The sequence below is a fragment of the Myotis nattereri genome (assembly GCF_964212035.1).
Source record: "Myotis nattereri genome assembly, chromosome: 15".
Taxonomy (NCBI): Eukaryota; Metazoa; Chordata; class Mammalia; order Chiroptera; family Vespertilionidae; genus Myotis; species Myotis nattereri.
In genome coordinates this window covers 40,643,343-40,666,012 of record NC_138090.1, presented here as the reverse complement: position 1 = coordinate 40,666,012, position 22,670 = coordinate 40,643,343, and the positions used below count along the sequence as shown (strand labels likewise).

At 49.7% G+C, this 22,670-nt stretch overlaps 1 protein-coding gene across 4 annotated transcripts; it reads left to right on the top strand.

The window, feature by feature from the left end:
* The first annotated feature begins 1,767 nt into the window (after positions 1–1,767).
* COQ8B (coenzyme Q8B) lies at positions 1,768–22,257 on the top strand. Of its 4 annotated transcripts, XM_081107069.1 has the most exons (16): positions 1,768–1,823; positions 3,236–3,286; positions 4,511–4,615; positions 4,759–4,878; positions 5,024–5,090; positions 6,438–6,515; positions 10,595–10,717; positions 10,860–10,945; positions 11,882–12,022; positions 12,106–12,187; positions 12,933–13,026; positions 14,880–15,021; positions 15,171–15,278; positions 17,535–17,600; positions 20,925–21,011; positions 21,437–22,257. In XM_081107069.1, the coding sequence occupies exons 3-16, from the start codon at positions 4,514–4,516 to the stop codon at positions 21,737–21,739; spliced, it is 1,599 nt and encodes a 532-aa protein (XP_080963195.1). In that variant the 5' UTR covers positions 1,768–1,823; positions 3,236–3,286; positions 4,511–4,513; the 3' UTR covers positions 21,740–22,257. The 4 variants fall into 4 exon arrangements, with proteins under 4 accessions (XP_080963195.1, XP_080963196.1, XP_080963194.1 ...); XM_081107070.1 differs by lacking the exons at positions 1,768–1,823; positions 3,236–3,286 and adding an exon at positions 4,043–4,092; XM_081107068.1 differs by lacking the exons at positions 1,768–1,823; positions 3,236–3,286 and adding an exon at positions 4,087–4,116.
* Positions 22,258–22,670: the final 413 nt, after the last annotated feature.

Sequence of the window (22,670 nt, the reverse complement as noted above, 5' to 3'; positions counted from 1 at the left end):
GGGGAAGCCCGCGGCCCCGCCCACAGGAAGTGGCGTAGGGGGGCGGGGCCTCGCCTGTCCCCGCCCTCCTCCCTTGAAGGGGTGGATTCCCAGCGCCGCGAGCTCGTCCTGGTAAGGTGTAGCCCCCCTAAGGCCCTGCTTGCAGGGCAGTGGGGCCCCGCCCTAGAACCCCGCGACTGATCTAACCCCCCTACACTTTAAGTGGCCAGTTAAGCCGCCGATAGCTCTCGGGGACGAGTCCAGCAGCGTGCTCCTTCACGCACGCAGGGCCTGCGTTCCAGAGACTTGGGGATCCCAGGGATGTGTGAGTTCGAGACCCACCTCTGCCAATTCCCAGCTGTGTTACCTTGAACGAGTGACTTACGCTCCCTACCCGGGCTCGTTTTGTCACCTGTAAAATGAGGATACATGATATTATTTGATTGTTTCGAAAAATGTGTTCAATGCCACAAAAGCCAAGCACTTTACCAACAGGGAAATTGAGGCCCAGAATAGTGAAAGAATTTGTCTAAGGTCAAAGGGAGGTTAGAGGAGGGACAAAGCAACGACCTTAACTCTGAAGCTAGGAGATCTAGCTGAATCCTGGCTCCAACAGACTTGTTTCCTCTGAGCCTCAGTTTCCTCATCTGTAAAAAGGGAATAGCAATGATAATTTCCTCACCGGGTTATGGGAATTTTTATTTATTTACACAGCAACATACATTTGTATACTTGCTTTGTGCCATGCACTGTACTACCACTTTATACCCCATACCTTTTGAGGTAGGGATTACCATCATCCATGGTCAGGGAAACAGAGGCACAGAAAGGCAAAATCCAAGATCACATATCTAAATTGTGTATATTTGAACCCAGGCCAACCTAATCCAAAGTCTGAGCTTTTGTTCCCTACTGGGTGATATAACTTGCTTTTGAGGCTGGGGCATTGGAGGAGGAGCTGAAAGTAAGAGTATTTTCTCTAAATCAGATCATAACCCTTCTGTGTTAAGAACACTCCATGCTTCCCATCCCACTCAGGGTAAAAGTCACAGTCCTCCTCATGACTCATATATTGTACATGATCTGGCCCTAGTTATCTCCCAAACCAAATCTCTCTTTTCCCTTAATCTGCCTGTTGGCCTTCGCTATTTCTCCGAGACATCTTCCACCACAGGGCTTTTGCACTGGTTCATCCTTCTGCCTGGAACACCTTCCCTTGGGAACAGTTCCCTCCCTCACCTCCTTCAAGTCTTCGTTTCAATGTCACCCCCTCAGCGAGGCCGTCTCTGAACATCCTATTTAATCTTACATTCTTCCTTCCTCTCCTTGACCCCCTTCCCAGGTTTATTTTTCTCTTTAATACATGTCACCTTATTAAGCATACAGGCATACCACATAGATATTGTAGGTTTGATTCCAGACCACCACAATGAAGTGAATACGGCAATAAAGTAAGTCAAGGAATTTTTTGGTTTCCCAATGAATGTAAAAGTTAATGTTTACAGTATATTGTAGTCTATTAAGTATATGATAGCATTATGCTTAAAAAAAAAAACAATGTACATATCCTAATTAAAAAATACTTTATTGCCCTGAATGGTATGGCTCCGTTGGTTGGACAACATCCTGTGCACCAAGAGATTGCTGGTCCGATTTCCCAGTCAGAGTGCATGCCTGGGGTTGTAGGCTCGATCCCCAGTAGGGGGCATGCAGGAAACAGCCAGTTGATGTTTCTCTCTCTCTCCATCTTCCTTCCTCTTTCTATAAAATCAATAAAAATATAAAAAGAAAAGAAAAAACGCAATATCATCAATGAACAATAAAGCAAAGCACAATAAAACAAGGTATGTCTGTACTTATTTGTTTACTAGAGGCCCAGTGCAGGGGATTGTGCACTGGGGAGGGGGCGTGGCCTGCGGGGATCCACCAACTGTGGGAGCACTGCTCATCCCCGTCAGCCAAGCTATGAGACCTCACTGACCACCAGGGGGCAGCTTCTGCATTGAGCATCTGCCCCCTGTTGGTCAGTGCACATCATAGCGACTGGTTGACAGGTCATTCTGGGCTTTTATTATATAGAATAGGATTGTGCCCCTTGCCAGAAGCCAGGACCAAGAGGGCAAAGATTTTTGCTTGTTTTGTTCCTTGCTATTTCCCCAGTGCCTAGAAAAGCACATATAGGTGCTTAATAGAAATTTGAAAATAATTTCTCCATAAGAAATTTCTCTTGTTTATAGATTCTCATTCTGTACCAGGCCATGTCTGTCTGTCTGTCTCTCTCTCTTTCTCTCTCTCTCTTGTTTAAAGATGTTTTTATTGATTTTAATCCTCACTCATATTTTTCCATTGATTTTTAGAGAAAGAGAGAGAAAGACAGAGAGAAATATCAATGTGAGAGAGACACATCGATTGCCTCCTCCACAAGCCCCAACCAGGGCCCTGGCCAGGGAGGTACGTGCCCTTGACTGGAATCAAACCCGGGACCCTTTGGTCCACAAGCCAACACTCTATCCACTGGACCAAACCAGCTAGGGCTGTTTTTATTGATTTTAGAAAGAGAGGAGAGAAAGGGAGAGAGAGAAACATGGATAAGCTGCCTTCTGTACACCCCCTAATGGGGATTGAGACCAAAACCTGAACATGTACCCTGACCAAATCGAACCAGTGACCTTTTGGTCATTTGAATTGCGCTCAACCAACTGAGCCACGCTGGCCAGGGCAGGGTCCTCTGCTCTTTATGGACACTATTTTATGCATCTCTCTCTCTCACTAACACTGAGCAAGAGGTGCTGACACAGCCCCATTTTACAGATGGGGACTCTGAGGTTCAGAGATCTGCCACCCTCTGGCCTTTGTTTATATGACCTCGTGCATATAAGCCATGTGAATTAGTTATTGTCATAGGTACTTTTATGTATTTTTACCTTCAAGAGTGAACTGTCACCCAGCTCCTGAGTCAGACCCTTATGTCTGGAGGGGGACAGGAGATGGTTTGTCTTGAAATTGAGTCACCTGTGGGAGGGGCATTGGGCCCAGGCCCAGGAATCTAAAATGAGTCATCTCTTCACGGACCAATGACAAGTCATCGCAGAGACCCCCTCACACATCATACAGGCTGGGAACAAAGGCCAAAAAGGGTCAAGGCTCTTCTGAGGTCACAGAGCACAGGGACAGAGACAGGAATGTCTGATTCCCGACAAAAGGGTTAGACAGGGGCAAGGGTTCTGTGGGGAAGCGTCATATGTCCTCCCCGCAGCGGAAGAGAGGACCCAGCCAGCTGCTTCTGTTCCAGACTGTGAGAAGAGGGGTGAGTCAGCCTGTTGTGGGGGGAGCAGGCTTTACGCCGGCCTACCCACCCCCACCCAAGACACACACACCCAGATGGGATGGGAGCTGTTTTTCTGGAAGGCCAAGTCTCCTGACTCAGCACTGGGAATTTTGGCTGAGTGCGTTCTGGGAAATGTCAGGCCTACGGGAAACAGAGGGGGCTCACTCGGGCCATCCTGCAGGTGCGCGGGGAGCAGGGAGAGCAGGGAATATGAGGAAACAGGGGCCAGTGTGCAGGGAGCTGAGTGTGAGGGGTTTATGTACAGGGTGAGAGCTGAGGGAGACAATTCCCAAGTAAAGAAGGGGGTTTATATGTGCAGAGGAGGCTGGGTGCCAGGATGTGAATGCTTGAAGCAGAGGGTGGATGTGCAAAGTGGATGGGCTCCACGTACGTGGAAAATGTTTGGGGAAGACGTGTTCAAAGGAGAGATGTTGAACATGCTGGAGGTAGAAATGAGATTCGCAAGGTGTTCGTGCAGAGGAGAGGTGTGAAGTTTGTTAGGGAGAGGGAAGTTTGCAAAGGAGACGGGGTGCGGAACAGAAAGGTCCGCCGCACACCGGGCACTTTGAGAAGCGCACGTGTGTGCTCCGGGCTTTGCCACGCGCAATCCCCCAACCTCCGCAACGGCTCCGCCCCGGCCCCGCCCCTACGCATAGCGAGGAGTTCTTTGTGTCAGTCAGCGAACTGCCGCTCCGCCATTGGTTAGCTGACCGGAGAGGGCGGGCGTGTGGAGGCTTCCGGAAGTGCTAGAGGCCCCCGCGCATACGGACCGGGAGCCCAGAGCTGTGGGTGCTTAGCAACAGGGGGAGGTGCCCAATAACGGGGTAGTGGGTATTCGGGGGGTGGGGGAGGATTGTGGGTGCCTAGCAACAGAGGTGAAGGCGGTGCCTGGCGACGAGGGGGGCTCAGAGAAGGGAGAGGGAGCCTGGAGGATCTGTGGGTGTCTAGCAATGAGAGCGGACCCTAGCAACGGCGGCGAAGTGGGACAGGGAAAGTGAGCTTTGGTAGGAAAGCAGGAACAGCTATGGGTGCCTAGCAACCAGAGGGAACCAGGAGAAACTGGAGGGGCCCTTATCAGGGGAGGAAGTCTGCTGGGTGGGAGCCAGGGCCGACCCGAGGACCGTGAGGGCTTGGGGTGGGTGGGGCAAAGCGGGAGGTCGGCCCCACAACTCCTGCCGGAGTAATTCTCCTCTTCTCCCCCAGGCGATGTGGCTGGAGGTGGGGGGCCTCCTGCGGGGGACCTGTGGACAGCTGGGCCGGACTGTTGGTCTGCCTTATGGGGCCCTGGGGTCTGGGCCGCGCTGGTGGGTAAGATACTGGGGAGGGGTCTCCACGGTGAAGAGCCCGAGGGGATGGGCAGTAAGTAAAGGGGTAGGGAGGAATCCAGAGGGCCAGGCAGACCCCTCCGCGCCTTGTCTTCCGCTCCTTACCAATGTCCGCATCCCTTGCAGGGGCCGTGTAAGGGTTCTTGGGCCCAACAGCTTCGTCAGGGTGGGTCTGGCCGAGGCCTGAGTGAGGAGGACATTTGCAAGGCCCGGGAGGCCCGGCTCCGGAAGACACCTCGGCCCCAGGTATCATGGCCTCCCACCTTACCAACAACACCCCATTAAGGCAGCTGGCCCCCCGAGCTTGGGGAATAGTGTGGTGGCAGGTTGTTTGGACTTCCCGGGCACTGTACCCACCTTCCCACCCTCAGACCTTCTCCCCATTTTCCAGCTGAGTGACCGCTCTCGAGAACGCAAGGTGCCTGCCTCCCGCATCAGCCGCTTGGCTAACTTTGGGGGTAGGTGTGACTGTGGGAGACGGTGACTTCGGTCCGAGGAAGCAACATCTACAGAATTCAGTAAGGGAGAGGGCGAATCAGAGGCAGAGAGGAGGAAGAGATGAAAAGAGAATGAAAGTAAAGGCCTGTAAAACCAAGAGAAATAGAAGGGACGGTAATATTTATTGAGAACTCCGTGCAAGGCCCCATCCATGTGATACCTGCACCGAGTTGATGACTATATTTCCATTCTGCAGATGAAGCTAAAAGAGGTGAAGTGACTTGACCTCAGATTAGCAGCAGAATTGTTCAAACTTCAGGTCACAATCTGCATGAAATAATTAAAAAGGATAGAATGGAAAATACGAGTTCACCTGTAGAGTAATGGAAAATATTTTTTCATGAAACATTATAGGTATATTGGTACCTACCGGTTATAATGCAAATATCTTCCTCCTGGTTCAAGCTTTAAAGACAACAATTCACAGTATAAAGAGGAAGTTGAGCTTTGACACTGTGCTGCCTCAGTTCAAGGGGTGATTCTGCTATATCCTCACTTTGTGACTTTGGATGAGTTACTTAACTTCTCTGAGCCTCAGTTTCCTTTTCTGTAAAATGGAAGTTTTTCCTATAAAACTTATTACATGAGGGTGTGGGGACAAAATCCATTAAAGTGTATAACGCACTAGGAATGGTTCCTGGCATGAAGAGAGTGCTCAGAAAATGCCAGCTTTGGTTATTTACAGAGATGGTGAGTGAAAGAGGCAGAGAGACTCAAGCTATCTTTAGGGGCAAGGAGACAAGAGGACACAGAGGAATCAGTTGTCCAGGACATCAAAAGGAGGAACAGAGAGGAAGAGGCTTAGATAGACATGTCAAGTGTAGGAGAGGGGGAAGATGACGTAGGAAAGGCGAACATGAAGAAGAGGTGTGGACAGAGAAACAGGAATCCTAGGAAGCCGCAGAGAGACTTGGGGGGACCCTTTTGGAGTCTTCTTACCCTTGGCTGTATACTAGAATCATCTGGGATGCTTAATAAAAAGATAAATTCTGAGGCCTCATCTCAGGCCAGTTTAGTCAGAGCCTCAGGGGTGGGACCTGGGCATTGTATTTACAAAAGCTCCTTACTCGACTCAAATGTGCAGCGAGGGGTGAAAACTGCTGACACTGGACAGACCTATAGAGAGGAATAGAGAGAGAGCTGGCCTCGCCTTGAAGGGAAACCCCAGCAGAGAGAGTGACTGAGCTAAAGACAGAAAGTTGGGTACAAAGAGCTGGGAGACAAATGTGCTTAGAGAGACAGAGGAGAGAGGGTCGGGGAGAATGCCCCAGGCAAGAGCGCATTCAGGCTCTTCTCTCACTCCTCAGGACTGGCTGTGGGCTTGGGGCTGGGAGCGCTGGCTGAGATGGTCAAGAAGTCCCTGCCAGGAGGATATCTACAGTCCGGTGAGTTAGCCACACTGCCTGGGTCGGGCCCGGTCCTGGCTGTGTGACCAGGGACAAGAGGCTTCACCTCTCCGAGCCTGTTTCCTCATGTGGACAATGGAGGTGATGATGACATACCCACTTCCCAGAGTCCCTGTAAAGTGCTCAGAGCAGGGTGGAGCCACTGTCAGGGTCCTGATGGATTGAAACAGATCATAAGAGAAAAAATGTAAGCCATCCAGAGCTGAGTTCTTAACCCTGCGCAGGAGAAGGCTGAAATTAGGCCTGCTAGTGGGAGTCTGTGTCCAACAGAGATGGAACAAGATCTGTAGAGATCAGCTTCTGTCGGTAAGATTCCTCAACAAGTCGATGGCTGAAACAAGAATGGGGGTGGATATTAAAGATTAAAAAGAGACTAGAGATAACTGACAGATGGAATGTGTGGACCATACTTGGATGTTAGTTGGGAAAAAAATAACTAAATCGTGTGGATATAAAGTACAGCATTGGGAATATAGTCAGTAATATTTTTACAACTATGTATAATAGGCAGGTACTAGCCTTACGGGGTGATCACTTCATAAGTCATATAAATGTCTAACCACTAAGCTGTGCACCTGAAACTAATATAATGAATGTCAACTCTAATTGAAAATCACAAAATTAAAAGGAAAAGAGGACTGTAAAAGAATTTGGGGGACAATTAGGAAAATCTGAATATGGATTGGATAGTAAATATTAGAGAATTAGGGTTAATTTTTTTAAGGGTGATTATGGCACTGTGATTGTATAGGGGAATTTCCTTATTTTTAGCACAGGTTGAGTGCAGCTCCATGCAAATCAGTCAGGAAAAAATAATAGTGTTTGGGTATACACACAGAGATAAAGCAGAGGAGGCAGAATATTAAAATGTTTGAATCAGGTGTGCAGGTGTTCATGATGCAACTTTTTTGTCTGCTTGGATTTTTTTTTTTTAATAAAAAGTTGGAAATAGGTGGAGGATTAGGCCTTAGGTTAAGGCCAAACTGAGTCTATACCCTGCCTGCCACTTCTGTGCTCTGTGACCCAGGGCTGGGCAGTGTACTTCTCTGAATCTCTTATTTCCTTGCCTTGAAAATTAAGACATTGGTAGTTTTGTTTTGTTTTTTAATATATTTTATTGATTTTTTACAGAGAGGAAGGGAGAGGGATAGAGAGCCAGAAACATCGATGAGAGAGAAACATCGATCAGCCGCCTCCTGCACACCCCCCACTGGGGTTATGCCCACAACCATGGCACATGCCCTCGACCGGAATTAAACCTGGGACCCCTTAGTCCACAGGCCGACGCTCTATCCACTGAGCCAAACCGGTTAGGGCGACATTGGTAGTTTTTACTTCCTGGGGTGATTGTAGGGATTCTGCCAGAGAATCCAGAGAGACACTTAGAATTCTGCCTGGCACAGGGTGAGCCCTCAATAAAGAGCTCAATAATTTTTTAAAATATGTTTTTATTAATTTCAGAGAGAGAAGAAGGAAGGGGGAGATAGGGATAGAAACATCAATGATGAGCTCGCCAGGACGAGCTCAATAATTTTTTAATAAATAAAAGCATATTGGCACTTTATTGAATAAGAATATAATTTGCATGTAGACCTGCCTACACGTCACAAATGTACAGCTTGGTTCATTTTTCACAAAGTGGACACATTTATGCACCCAGATCAAGAAACCCTAGAACATGCGCAGCCAGTGTGGCTCAGTTGATTGACTATCATCCCATGCACCAAGAGGTCATTGATTCGATTCCCGGTCAGGGCACATCCTAGGGTTGCAGGCTCGATCCCCAGTAGGGGTGCGCAGGAGGCAGCAGATTCAACAGCATTTCTTAAACTTTTTGGTCTCAGGATCCCTATACTAGTACACCCTTAAAACTAAGGAATGGATTTGTTTTTCAAAAGAGCCCTGGCCAGAATGGTTCAGTGGGTAGAATGTTGGTCTGAGCAACGAAAGGTCACAGTGTGGGAGGCAGCCAATACATGTGTCTCTCACATGGTTGTTTTTCTCTCCTTCCCCCATCCCTCCCTCCTTCTATTCTCTCTAAAAATCAATGGAAAAAATATCCTCGGGTGAGGATTAACAACAACAACAACAATAATAATAATAGTAATAATAGTAATAATAGTAATAATAATAATAATAATAAAGAAACCCTAGAACAGCATTTCAAGATTTTTGGTCTCAGGATCCCTATATAACCTTAAAACTAAGAAATGGATTTTTAAAAATGTGGTATATCATCCTGGCCAGTTATGCTCAGTGGATAGAGCATTGGCCTGCAGACTGAAGGGATTCAATTCCGGTCAGGGGCACATGCCTGGGTTGTGGGCTCCATCCCCAGTAGGGAGCGTGCAAGAGGCAGCCAATCAATGATTCTCTCCCATTGATGTTTCTATCTCTCTCTCCCCCTCCCTTCCTCTCTGAAATTAAAAAAAAAAAAAATGTGGTATATCCATACAATGGGATATTATTCCGCCATTAAAAGGGAATGAAGTGCTGATACCTGCTACGGTGTGGAAACAGTATCCTAAGTGAAAGAAGCCAGACACAAAGTTCACTTATTGTATGATTCCATTTACATGAAATGCCCAGAATAGGGAAACCTGTGGAGACAGAAAGTAGATTAGTGGTTTCCAGGATTGGGGCCTGACTGCTAATAATAGGGAAGGGGTCTCTTTTTGGGGAATGAAATGTTCTGGAATTGGTTGTAGTGATAGTTGCACAACTCTCGATATACTAAAAGCCATTGAATTATATACCTTAAATGGGTGAATTATATGGTATGAGAATTATCTCTCAATAAAGCTGTTTAAAAATAGAATGAGGATTGACTTGGGGTGGTGAACACACAATACAATATATAGATGATGTATTATAGAATTGTATCCCTGAAACCTATATAATTTTATTAACCAATGTCACCTCAATAAAGTCAATACAAAATAGAATGAGGACCCCAAAGAGCTTGTTTATGTGGGTTATATTTATGGATATTCATTGTATTAGGGATTTTTTTAAAATGTGTTTTTATTGATTTTAGAGAGAGAAAGAGGAAGGGGGAGGGAGAGAGAGAAACATCAATGTGAGAGAAATATCAACATCAATCGGTTGCCTCCCACATGCACCCCTACTGGGGACCAGACCACTACCTGACCAGGAATTAAACCAGCGACCTTTGAGTGCAGGAGACAATGCTCTACACACTGGCTAGGGCTCACTGTATTAGAGATTAAAACTGACACATTTTAAAACACAAGAACACACACATTTCATCAGCCATCAGAGCAGTGGTATCATCATGGGTCATGGAGCTTCTGGAATACTCCACAGAACATTTGTGGGAGAACAAGAGTAAAAAGGGGCAAATAACATTAATATTATTATGATAACATTTTTGATCTCACAGACCCTCTGACAGATCTCGAGGATCCTCAGGGACCCCCTGACCATGCTTTGAAAATACCTTCCCCAGTGCCCCACCCTGGGCACTTCCCCCACAAAGGGTAACCACTGTTTTGGCTTCTAACCCCAAGATTACTTTTGCCAGTTTTTTTCTCTTTACACCAATGTAATGAGTGTATTCTTGTAGACGTCTGGTTCTTTGAATCCATGCGTTCTGTATGGGAAAGGCATCCACTTTGCTGTGAGCGGATGTAGATGGTTTATTCCTTGCTGTAGTAGTCATTCACTGACTGTTCTACAATTCCTTTGTTCATTGTACTGGTGGTCATTTGGGATCTTTCCAGTTTGGGGCCTTTATGAGCTTTGCTGCGATGACCCCTTTTGGCATATGTCAGTGGACACATTTATGCATCTCTCGTGGGCATACCTCTGAGAGAAAAGGCATCCAGTACAGGCATGGGCTTTACTAGAACCTCCCCATGTTTCCCATGGGCTTGTGCCGCGGCACGGTCATCAGCAGGGCTGGCGGTCAGGCTGCTCCACATCGTTGCCAACACTTGATAATGTCTTTTTCATTTTAGCCATTTTGGTGGGCGTGTAGTGGTGTTGTACTGATTATTTTTGTGGTTGTGATACTAATAATCATTCTCTCTACCCAGAGGGCAGCTCCCAGCCTGGCTCCAGCCCTTTCTTGTCGGAGGCTAATGCTGAGCGGATTGTTCAGACCTTGTGTACAGTTCGGGGGGCCGCTCTCAAGATTGGCCAAATGCTCAGCATCCAGGGTACAGCATGACCCTTGACCCCTGATCTCACTTCTACTCTACCCCCCTCACCAACAAACCCGGACTTCAGGTACTCCCCCAGGGGCCCCCCTCACCTCATCCCTCACTGCTTCCCTTATTTCTTGTCTCCCTGTCTCCCAAGACAACAGCTTCATCAGCCCCCAGCTTCAGCACATCTTTGAGCGGGTCCGCCAGAGTGCTGACTTCATGCCCCGCTGGCAGATGCTGGTGAGTGCCCAGTGGGAGAAGGCTGACCAGGGAGGTGGGCTCCACCTGCCTGTCTCTCCTGGCTTTACTGCTCTACTCCCTGTCAGACTCTGGGCCTCGGTTTCCCCATCTGTAAAATGGATCGCCAAAGCACACTCCTCATAGGATTGTTGTGATGATTAAATAAGGGTGGTGCAGAGCACTTAGTCCAGTCCCTGGAAGGCTCAGTGAGCTGTTAAAGTGGCAGTGAGCACAGTGGTTAGGGGTAAGGCTTCTTGAATTCAAACCCTAGCTCTGCCACTTCCTACCTGTGTGATCTCAGACCTGCGGCCTGACCTCTCTGTGCCTTAGTGTCCTCATCTGTGAAATGGCGATAGTGATAGCCGTCCCACATCATAAATTAGTATACAGAAAGCACTTAGAAGGGTTTGCATGAGTGACATGCAAGTTTTAGCTGTTCCTATTAACTGGTTTTTTAAATTAGAGGAGAGTGTGTCTGTCAGTCGGTAGGCATAGCACCTGGCACCAAGTGCCCAAGACAGGAGCTGTTTCTTCCAATTACTCTGTAAGGGTATGGAATCCAGAACCCAGCCACCTGTCTTCTGATCTTTGTTCTGCTCACTCACCATGTGACCCTGGGCAATTATTGCTGCTCTCTGAGCCACTCTGAACAGCACCCAGCCCACAGGAAGCCTTACGTTTTAGCTCTTATCTATCGCATTAACCTGAGTTAATGCCAGCTGGGCTCGGCCTCCCTGTCCGCCAGTGCCTGGTTCACCTTGGCTGAGAGACTTCTCTCTGAGCCTCAGTTTCCTCATCTGTAAAGTGGGGTAGCAGCCGAGCCAGGGCCCGGCATGTGGTAAGAGTTGGAGTTGTTAACTTGTAAAGTGCTTGACACAGGGAATGAACTCAGTTGCCTATAATCATGGTGATGATTGTTACCACTGCTCTCCCTAGAGAGTTCTCGAAGAGGAGCTCGGAAGGGACTGGCAGGCCAAGGTGGCCTCTTTGGAGGAGGTGCCCTTTGCCGCCGCCTCAATTGGACAGGTGCACCAGGGAATGCTGAGGGATGGGACAGAGGTGGCTGTGAAGATCCAGGTGAGAGGGGGATGGACAGGTGGCGGTGGGCACCCTGCTGTCCCAGAAGAATGACTCCCCTCCCCCCACTCCCCCCCTCACAGTACCCAGGCGTTGCCCAGAGCATCCAGAGTGATGTCCAGAACCTGCTGGCGGTGCTCAAGATGAGCGTGGCTCTGCCCGAGGGTGAGGTGCCCATGTAGAAGCGGTACCCTGAAGAGAGGAAGTGGGGCTGAATGGAGGGAGAGCCCAGAGAGTACCAGGGTGTGCCGGTGTGTGAGTGGTGTGAGTGTGTGTGTGAGACAGAAAGAAGGGATGCCAAGGCAGGGAGAGTGAGAGTACAAGTGTGTAAGAAAAGGAGACTTAGAGATTCTGACAGAAACAGTGAGAGTCAGAAGCCCAGACCAGAGTCCAGAAACAGACACACAGAAGGTATGCAGAGAGGGGCTGTCGGTCTGAAAAAGCCACAGAAGCAGCACGAGAGTGTAAGTGGGGCCTCATGTTTGTGTTAAAGAGCCCAAAGAAGATGGAGCAGGATGTGTGTGTGTGTGTGTGTGTGTGTGTGTGTGTGAGAGAGAGAGAGAGAGAGAGAGAGAGAGAGAGAGAGAGAGAGAGAGGCAAAGACAGAAGATTCAGAGAGAGTACGAAAAAGGTGGAATGGGTGGCATGCGTGACTATGGAAAAGATGCCTCGGGACTGGTGTGCATGCCTGTGAGAGAGACCCCAGGAGCGACTTCAGAAGAGCCGCAGTTATATGCGGACTGAGGGGAGGTGTGTGGACAGACACTGGGGTAAAAGGCTTGTAGCAGAAGGTGTGAGGGACAAGTGAGAGACAGGATTGGCAAGAGAGACATTCGTGAGTGGAGCCTGAGGGGCTGGGCGGGGTGGACAGCCTGTGACCTTCCTTGGCTGACTCGGCTGCTCCCCTCAGGCCTGTTTGCGGAGCAGAGCCTGCAGGCCTTGCAGCAGGAGCTGGCTTGGGAGTGTGACTACCGTCGCGAAGCAGCTTGTGCCCAGAACTTCAGGTGAGCACAAAACTTCGGGTGGCTGGCAGGCCCCTGAGGACCCCTTCCTTCCAGCTTCCCTCCTTCCCTCCCTCCCACGCTGAGTGGAAGTGGAGCCTGAGGTGAGGCTGGCAAACTCCTTCTTCTCTTCATTCGTTTGTTCATCCATTCATCCTTTCACTCATTACTTCACTTATCCGCTGTGTTCGCTGTGAGCTTGGGCATGTCGCTTCCTCTCTCTAAGTATCAGTTTTCTTGTCTGTGGAATGGGTTAGGTAACCTCTTCAGCCCAGTGGGGAAGATGATCTTGTCAGCAGACACTTAGTCACAGAATGAGTTACACCTGCTGCACTGACGAAGCTAGAGGGATCTGACAGTGTCAAGAGTTGGAGAGGACAGGGCTGCAGGGCATTTCTTTCTTCTCCACCAGGGCAGGAGGAGATTTGAGATAAGCATTTTGGAGACCAGTTTGGCATCCTATAATAAGGCTGGATATTTGCATACATCCCAATTGTCGCCCTCCTGGCTAATTGCTCTAGGGTCACTAATGCCAGTATACGCCATCAGACTTTTCTAGAAAGCTCAGAGTAGTAATAGCTCCAAATTGGAAACAACCCAAACCTTTGAAATTCATCCAGCAGGGTGGATGAATAAATTATGTGATATTCATCAGTGGAATATCATACAGCAGCGAAAATGAATGAATCATAGCTACTGGGAACAGTGTGGTTGTCTCTTAGAAACATCGTGATATGCAGCAAATACCGCAGTGAGATCCTTCATAGGTTAGCCCACACATTTACTGAGCCAAGCTCTATAAACACAGTGAGAGAAAAGGCGGTGGAAGGCAGGGTTAGGGGCACGGGCCTGGGAAGACGGATGTGGGATCCAGCCCCAGGTCAGCCCTTAGGCTGGAGGCCTGACTGCACAGTGGCCTTGGGAGAGTACCCCCCAGGGAAGTGAAAAGGGAACTGTGCTGAGTAAATGCTCAGCACAGGGCCTCGCCCACCAGGAGTGGGTCCAACATCAGAGATTTTATAAACAAGGACAAAAACACAAGCCTGAAGCAGGACCCGGAGGAGGGGGGTGCGAGGTGTAGACTGGGCCAGAGCGCGCCTTGTGGCATCTGGGGAGAGCCCTCTGCACAGGATTTCTTGGTGCCCTTAGAATAAAACCTACATCATTTCCTCCGGCCCCTCCTCATCTCCCTGCTCCCCATCTTACTCTACCCCAGCCATCCCATGGGTCCCCAACCAGAGGCCTCACTCATTGACCCTTATCTCAATCCACCCGTCTGTTTGTTCGGGTGTGGTCTCTGTGTACGTCAGGAGCAGGCCTGGAGTTCATCCACTGCTCTGTCCCCAGCATGGTCCAGCACAGGGGCAGACACTGAGGATTCTTTCCCTTAATTAGCCAGTGTTCCCAGTAATGACTTCAAGGAGTAGCGATGAGTATCACTGTAGACTTGAAGATTTGTATATCAGTGACTTATTTTTAAAGGATGAATTAATAAGTTGATGAAAAAAGTAATGTTCATGGAGCTTAACACATTAAACTCATCATGAGGCAACTGGATATCACGCAAGTATTTCTGGTCGGGAAGTGGTAACTGGGTCTCTAGCAGCCAGCTTAGGGGCAGGCACAGAGTAGGCCCTACGGAGATGATTGTTGAATGAATTAATGAATAAAATGTCTGAATGAATGTCAGTCCAGCCAGGTATTGGCCATCACTCAGGGCACACAGAGGCAAGAGGAGAGCAGGAGGGACGGGGAGACATAGACTGTTCATGGAGGACTTCTCAGAGGAGGAGGAGTCCTTGAGCTGGGCCACAGGGGCCTGAAGCCATGTCCCCCCCCCCCCCCTTCTGCCCCAGGCAGCTGTTGGCAGATGACCCATTCTTCCGGGTGCCGGCAGTGATTGAGGATCTCTGCACTACACGGGTGCTGGGCATGGAGCTGGCTGGAGGGGTCCCCCTGGACCAGTGCCAGAGCCTGAGCCAGGACATCCGAAACCAGGTACATGGTCTCCTAGGACAGCAGGGAGGGTGCTGCCACAAGGCAGGGCCAGCAGGGCTGGCCAGACCCATAGTCCCTCTCCAGGCCATAGAGGGCTTGACAGGGGCAGACGACTCCAAGGTGTCTGTTACTCCTTCTCCCCACCCCAGATCTGCTTCCAGCTCCTGAGGCTGTGTCTGCGGGAGCTGTTTGAGTTCCGATTCATGCAAACAGACCCCAACTGGGCCAACTTCCTGTATGATGCCTCCAGCCACCAGGTTGGTTTCTTGTAATGTGTGACAGGATACATTAACTGCTGTGACAGATATTTTCCAATATTTCAGTAGCTTATCACAATAGTAGCTTATTACCCACATGACAGGCTGGGGTAGTTCTCCAGGTGGTGATTTGGAGACCCAGGTGCCTTCCCTTTTGTGACTGTGCCATCCCAGGAAGGGAAAGAGATTGAGAGTAGAATCCCCTGCTAACTGTGTTGAGCAGAAGTGACACATCATTCCTTTTACCATTCTGTTGGTAGCTGTTCACACAACCTGTCTAGGTGCAAAGGATGCTGGGAAAAAGCAGTCACTGGCTAGGCAGTGGCTTCCGAGTGGCATTGTGACAGTATAGAAGAGGGAACACAACTTACAGAAGGCAGTTAGTCATCATTACCACACTTGTCACTCTTTGGAACACACCAAGCAGCCGCTGCCTCTTGACAACAATGCCAAGACAATCCTGATCCTCACCTTCTCAGAGTTCCTGGCCCAGTGGCGGGGCCTGTCACCAGCGGTCACCTAGAGTAGTTATTACCATGATGAGAAACACAGGCCAGAGTTGTCAGTGGTGGGGGATGTACAAGGGGGTTGTGGGAAGCCAGGGAAAGTGGCTGACCTGTCTGGGTATGTAGGGTCAAGGAAATATTTTTTTAAAAAAAATATATTTTTTTTAATTTTAAAATTATTTTTATTGATTTTAGAGAGTAAGGGAGAGGGAGAGAGAGATAGAAACATCAATGATGAGAGAGAATCACTGATCTGCTGCCTCCTGTATTGAGCCTGCAACCCAGGTGTGTACCCTGACTGGGAATCGAACCATGAACTCTTGGTTCATAGGTCAGCGCTCAACCACTGGCCACACAAGCTGGGCAAGGAAGTCTTCTTGAAGAAAGTGTCATTAAAGCTGAAACCAGAAAGATTCGAAGAGGACAGTCATCTAAAGGGCAAGGAAAAGCGCTCCTGGCAGAGCACAGTGTGTCCAAAGGCCTGGGGATGAGAGTTTGGATGGAAAAGCTCAGCATGCATGGTGGCCAAGTGGCTTTCCAACGTGGCCTGCCCCCATTTTGTCCCAAGAGGGATCTTTCCCAAACACAAATCTGGCCACACTGTGCCTCCCAGAGTGCCCCAGCACCCTCAGGATTAAGTCTAAGTCCTTTGCCAAATGTGAATGGCCCCCTGAGTCTCCAGCATCAGTCCCTTCTACTGCCTTACCCCCAAGTACACTCTGCACCCCTCATAGGCTGGTACCCCAAGGAGGGGTTTTCTGACCTGATAGGTAATACATGTCCTGCTTCCTGATGTCAATTTATTGGGTCTAAGTGCATTTTGTTTGTTTGTTTGTTTTAAAGACATAGAATAGAAAATATCACTGTGTCACATGGGAGGGAGTTATATTTTAGGACACTTTGGTTTGGTGTTTATATTTATGTGGCATTGGCACTGGTACCCAGTATATTCTGCATTTCTTACTATGGGTTGTGATCAATAATCCCAACTACTGCCTAGAGAAACTCCTACACATGTATTCATCGAGCACTGTTTAATAGCAAACCCCAGAAACGCCCACATTGCCCACCAGCTAGATAAATGCTCTGATATATCTACACAGTGAAGTCCTTCCACAGCAGTGAGGAATGAATGAATGAGTTAGAGCTGCACATAGCAGTGGGGATAAATTGAAAAATCATGCTGGGCACAAGGAACAAGTTGCAGGATCACTATCATAAACACTATTTATGTGAAGTTTAAATACACAAAACATGACTATCGTTTATGGGTGCAAACATGTAGGAGAAAATGTAGAAATACACACATGGTAATTTCAGGAAATAATAATTTAATAATAATTTCAGGAAAGCGGTGACCCTAGAAAAGAGGGTGGGGACGTTGTGCTGGTAGGATTAGCCCAGGGTATATGGGAGGCCCCACCTGGATTGGTATTATTTTATATTTTAAGCGTGGTGAGATTTGTGTTCACTCTTCTATATATTTTATTCCCTGTATTTTCTTTCTGTGCCTAAAACATGTTATTATAAAAACCATTAGGAGCAAAAAAAAAGCTAAGTCCCTTCAGCTTCGTGTGGGGGTGGATTGGAACTGTGGAGACAGGAGATTAGGAGCCCAGGGACACAGTGGGCGGGGACTCTGGCAGGAGGAGACAGGGTATAGCGAGGAAGGATGACCCTGGCCACCCCAAATAGACAATGGGGAGCATTGCTAGACTCCCAGCATCCCTTTCACCATCATTGTTCCCAGGTGACCCTGCTGGACTTTGGTGCAAGCCGGGGATTTGGGACTGAATTCACAGACAATTACATTGAGGTGAGTGCCCCCAACCCTGGGGTCTGAAGGGCCATTTACTGAGGCAAGGGTGAGAAGGAGAAATATAGTATCTCGAATTAAGAAATAAGAAATAGCTTGGCCAGTGTGGCTCAATGGTTGAGAGTTGACTCATGAACCTGGAGGGCACATGCCCAGATTATGGGCTCAATCCCCAGTAGGGGGCGTGCAGCAGGCAGCCCATTAATGATTCTATCTCATCATTGATGTTTCTATCTCTTTCCCTCTCCCTTCCTCTCTGAAACCAATAAATAAATTTAAAAAAAAGAGAGAAATAATAGTAATATTAATAGCAGTTAACAAATACTAAGCACTTAATATTATGTCAGGTGTGGTTTAAGTGTTATACATTTGGTAATTGATTTAAACCATAGAGCAACCTCATGGGGTAAGGACATTCTTAGCTTTGTTTTATCCATGAAGTAACTGGGACTCAGAGAGGTTAAGTCACTTGCCCAAGGTCACAGCAGTCTCACTCCGGATGTCTGGGTGCACAGCTCGTGCTCCCCACACTCACTAGCCTTCTCCTAAGAGAAAGGCCCATGGTGCTCACCCTGTCACCATCCCACACCCCACACTGTCCAGGATCTTGGCGTCCAGCCTTGCCCTCACATAACTTCCTGGGGGCTGCTCCCTGGGGAGCTGCTCTGTCCTCAGGAAGTGCTTCCTCAGGTTAACCCTTTGTACACCATAAGCATCTATAGATGCAATTAAATTAAAAAGATTGTGGCGTGTGGGAATGGTTTCCATTTTGGACGCGTGGCAGTTAACTGGGTAATTTGTCTTAGAGGCCACAGAGAACACTATCTCATTAATTGGTGACATGAGACATTCAACCTGGGTTTTCTAATCATTTAGTCATCAATTTAAACATTATTTGATACCATGTCTGTGCCCAGCCCTATTCTGGGTAATATTGGGGACAATAGTGACCAATTCAGGACCCCACTTTCAAAGAGTTTACAGTCCAGTGGGGGAACAGACAGTGAGGACCCAGAGTGATCACGGTTGGAAGGGGGAAGCACAGGGCATTGTGGGAGCTCAGAGGAGCCTGGCCCAGCCTGTGGAATCAGGGAGGGCTTCCTAAAGGAGGAGACATCAGAGTTGAGACCTGAGGGATGAGGAGACCAATCAGGAAGAGGCAAGAAGAGATATTACCATTAAAGCAGCACTTCTCAAACTTTAGAGTGCGTGTGAAACCCCCGATCCATGACCTTGTGAGAATGCAGATTCTGGCCTGGATAGACTTAAGATGCTGCATTTCTAACACACTCCTTGGTGATGCCAAAGCTTCTCATACAAGAACCACACTCTGAGAAGTAAGGTCCTAGGGATCAAGAGGAAGTTCATGTTCTGCCTTGGCGGGTAGGTAAGGGGCAGAGCAGGAGCCAGGGATGAGATTGGAGCCAAATCATTCTGGGTCTCAGAAGCCATGCTTTGTAGCTTGTACTTTATTTATTTATTTAATATATTTTTATTGATTTTGGAGAGGAAGGGAGAGGGAGAGAGAGAAACATCAATGATGAGAGAGAATCATTGATTGGCTGCCTCCTGCAAGTCCCACACTGGGGATCGAGCCCACAACTTGGGCATGTGCCCTGACCGGGACGCAAACCATGACCTCCTGGTTCATAGGTTGATGCTCAACTATTGAGCCACACCACCTGGGCTATAGCGTTTACATTATATGGGTGCCCTGGGGAGCCGTGGGAGGGACTTGAGCAGGAGAGGGGTGCAGTCGGAATTAGGAAACCCCTTCTGAATAATGAGTGGTCTTTATTTTTTTTACAATTGATTTTAGAGAAAGGAAGAGCCTGAGAGAGAGAGAGAGAGGCATTGATCAGTTACCTCCTATACATGCCCAGACCCGGGATGGAACCTGCAACCTGAGTGTGTGCCCTGACCAGGAATGGAACCTGCCACCTTTTGGTATAGGGGACAGTGCTCCAACCAACTGAGCCACACTGGTCAGGTCACGAGGGGTCTTTAAGACTGGACACTGGGAGCTCAGGGAGGCTGTGGGGAGGGGAAGAGTAGAGTCTGGCTTGGGTACTGGGCATGGTGGGGCCACCCTTGAGATGGGAACAGGAAGGAGCAGCTGGTAACCACCCCTGGTTACCACATATACAGGCCCTTTGGGTTGGGCCCTCTCTGCAGCCACTTGAGACCATGGAGCGGCCTCTCTGGGTAGTTGGGATATCTCATTCCCCCGCCCCCGAATTTTTTAGTACGGCCTTCTTGCCACCTCCCCAGCCGTTTCCAGTTTTAAAAGGCCCTGTCACACCGGCCCCCAAGGACCATAGGTCTGACAGATGGCCAGACAGGCTTGGGCAAGGAAGCCAAGACAGAATGGAGCTGCCAGATTTAACCCTGTATCCCCTTCTTCCCAAGAAAGGACAGCTCACTGGGTAAGGGAATGCCCAGGTTCCATTCCTCACTTTCTGTTGCCCACTGTGAGCCTGTTTTCTCTTCTATGAAGTTGGGATCCTCATGTCCACCTCTTAATCATAATAGTAGTTTGTAATATTTATGGTGCTTCCTACATGTTGGCATAGTGCTCAGCGCTGCACAGCTATTGCCTCCTCTATCCTCACAACAACCTCATGAGGAAACTATTTTCATCATCCCCATTTCACAGATAAGAAAGTGGAGGTCTGAGGCAAAGCACCTTGCCCAGAGTCAGCCAGCCGTGGCAGAGCTGGGACTGAGCCCAGGCAGGCTGGCTTTCGCTTCTGTCTGCCCACATGCCCTCAAGTCCACTGCCATGTGCCCTCATGGCTGGAGGGGTGCTTAGCTCCACACACCAATGTGCTAAACCAAGGTTCACCAAAGGCCTCCTGGGAGCCAGAGCTCGTACTGCATGGGACTGAACCCATCTGGGATCCCTGCTCTCTCAGGGCTCCAAGTCCAGTGCAGGAGACAGACATCAGTCAGGTGATCAGAGATGGCCCAGTGGCAACCTCCAGTGCTGTTTTGGGTCATGGTCACATCCTTGGCCACATGAATGTTTGGACCCAGGAGCAGCACTTGACATTTTTTCTCCTTTGTGCTGCTTCACGGTTTAGTTTCCAGCAGGCTCTGTGTTCCCAGCCAGGTGGGCAGAACCCCTGGCCATCCCGACCCCCCAGGCTCTGGAACAGTTTTGAGACACAGCTGGGCAAGGTGAGGCAGAAGAAGCCTAGGCAGATGAGAAGGGAAGTGGGTACAGGAAGGGCCTGGCTACCACCTCCTGTCTCTAGTTTCCCCCAGACCCCTCCTGGAACCCTGCTTGGCCTTTGCCCCTGTGTTCCACACCTCTCTCCCTAGGTAGTGATGGCTGCAGCCAATGGAGACAGAGCCCGGGTCCTACAGAAATCCCAGGACCTCAAGTTCCTCACAGGCTTTGAAACCAAGGTTGGGAGACACTAGAGGAGTAGGGGCTGGTGTCTGTTGGGGGGCATGGGAGCTGCTTAACTCTCTGGGGGGATGGGGGAACTGCTGATCTATACTGGGGGACTCTGGGGAGGACTAGGGGAGAATGGGGACTACTTGGCCTGTCAGTAATCCTGGGAAAATGGGCACCACTTACCTATTCTAGAGGGAGGGAGTGGGGGAATGGAGCTGCTTCTCTGTACTATAGAGTGAAGTCTGCTTGTCTATTGGAGGCTCTGAGGGAGTGAAGGGCCCTTTTTGGGGGGAAGAGTAAGGGGCTGCTGATTTTCTGGGGGCTCTGGAAGGGGTCTGGTGCTTGTGTTTACACTCCAGACTGCAGAGCTGAGTGCTGCTTGTTGGTTCTTGGTTAAGAGAAGGGCTCTGCCTCTGTTCTCCCCGACCCCTAGGCATTCTCCGATGCCCATGTGGAGGCTGTGATGATCCTGGGAGAGCCCTTTGCCACCCAGGGCCCATATGACTTTGGGGCCGGGGACACTGCCCGCCGCGTGCAGGGCCTCATCCCCGTGCTGCTGCAGCACCGGCTCCGCCCACCGCCGGAGGAGACCTATGCCCTGCACCGCAAGCTGGCGGGGGCTTTCCTGGCCTGTGCCCGTCTGCGTGCCCGTATCAACTGCCAGGACCTCTTCCAGGACACCTACCAGCGCTACTGGGCCAGTCGCCAGTCTCAGCCACTGCCCGAAGCCTCCTGACCAGAGGGGCGGTCTGCTCAGACCACTCAGACAGCTTCCCGCTGGGGAGTCGGCCAGTAGAGGGCCGTCCTCCCTGAGATGCCTCCTTCCCACGCTGCTCTGGTCTGGGGGCCCCACCCAGGCTTCCCAGTCTTGCCTAGCACCCTTCCCTGGGGACTGGGAAACCCTGGGGCTAGGGAACTCCCCATTTCACACTCCCATATCCTGCTCTCCCCACTCCACAGTGGGCATCCGGGAACTCTACTCCAGGGATTGATTGATTTCTGCCAACATTTGAGAGAGCTTCAGGCTCTCTGCATGCCAAAGTGGAGATGCAGAAGCATTTAGAGGGGAGCCCTTCACCCGTGCCTCAGGTCTCCCACAGATCTGGCCAATGAGAGGGGAGGGGTGGTGGTTGGTGGAGGCAGCCTCCCTCACCCCTTCACCAGCTGCCTTCTCCCTGCCCATCCTCTCTGTGTTGGGGAGGGGTTGGGGGTGTTTGAACCTTCAGTCTGAATAAAAGCGAACCTCCCCTTGTCCAGCTCTTTTCTCTGTGCTGGGGTGGAGGAGAAGGAGGCTAGGACGAGAACGGCCTCCAGGTGCAGATGGCCAGCCCCCTCCACCCTCTTGTCTGAAAGCCTCAGTTCTGCACGGGCCATCTGTTGCTAGAATCCTCCTTCTCCCCTTTCTCTCCCACCCCAACCCCTCCCGCACGTGCTGACCACCTGCTCACAAGACTGTGGCAGCTGAGAAGGCCTTTCCCCCACACCACCACCCTGACGCCCCAACCTCGCCTTTGCTAATGGGCCTTTATGCCCTGCCAGCTGCTTTGCCAAACCCACAGGATCCGGAGGGAGCGGAGGTCGCAGCGGCGGCCAGAACCACGCCCTAGTCCCAGCCGGCGCCCCCACTGCCTTTGCGCACTAGGACGCAGGGGTCTGTTCATTTCCCC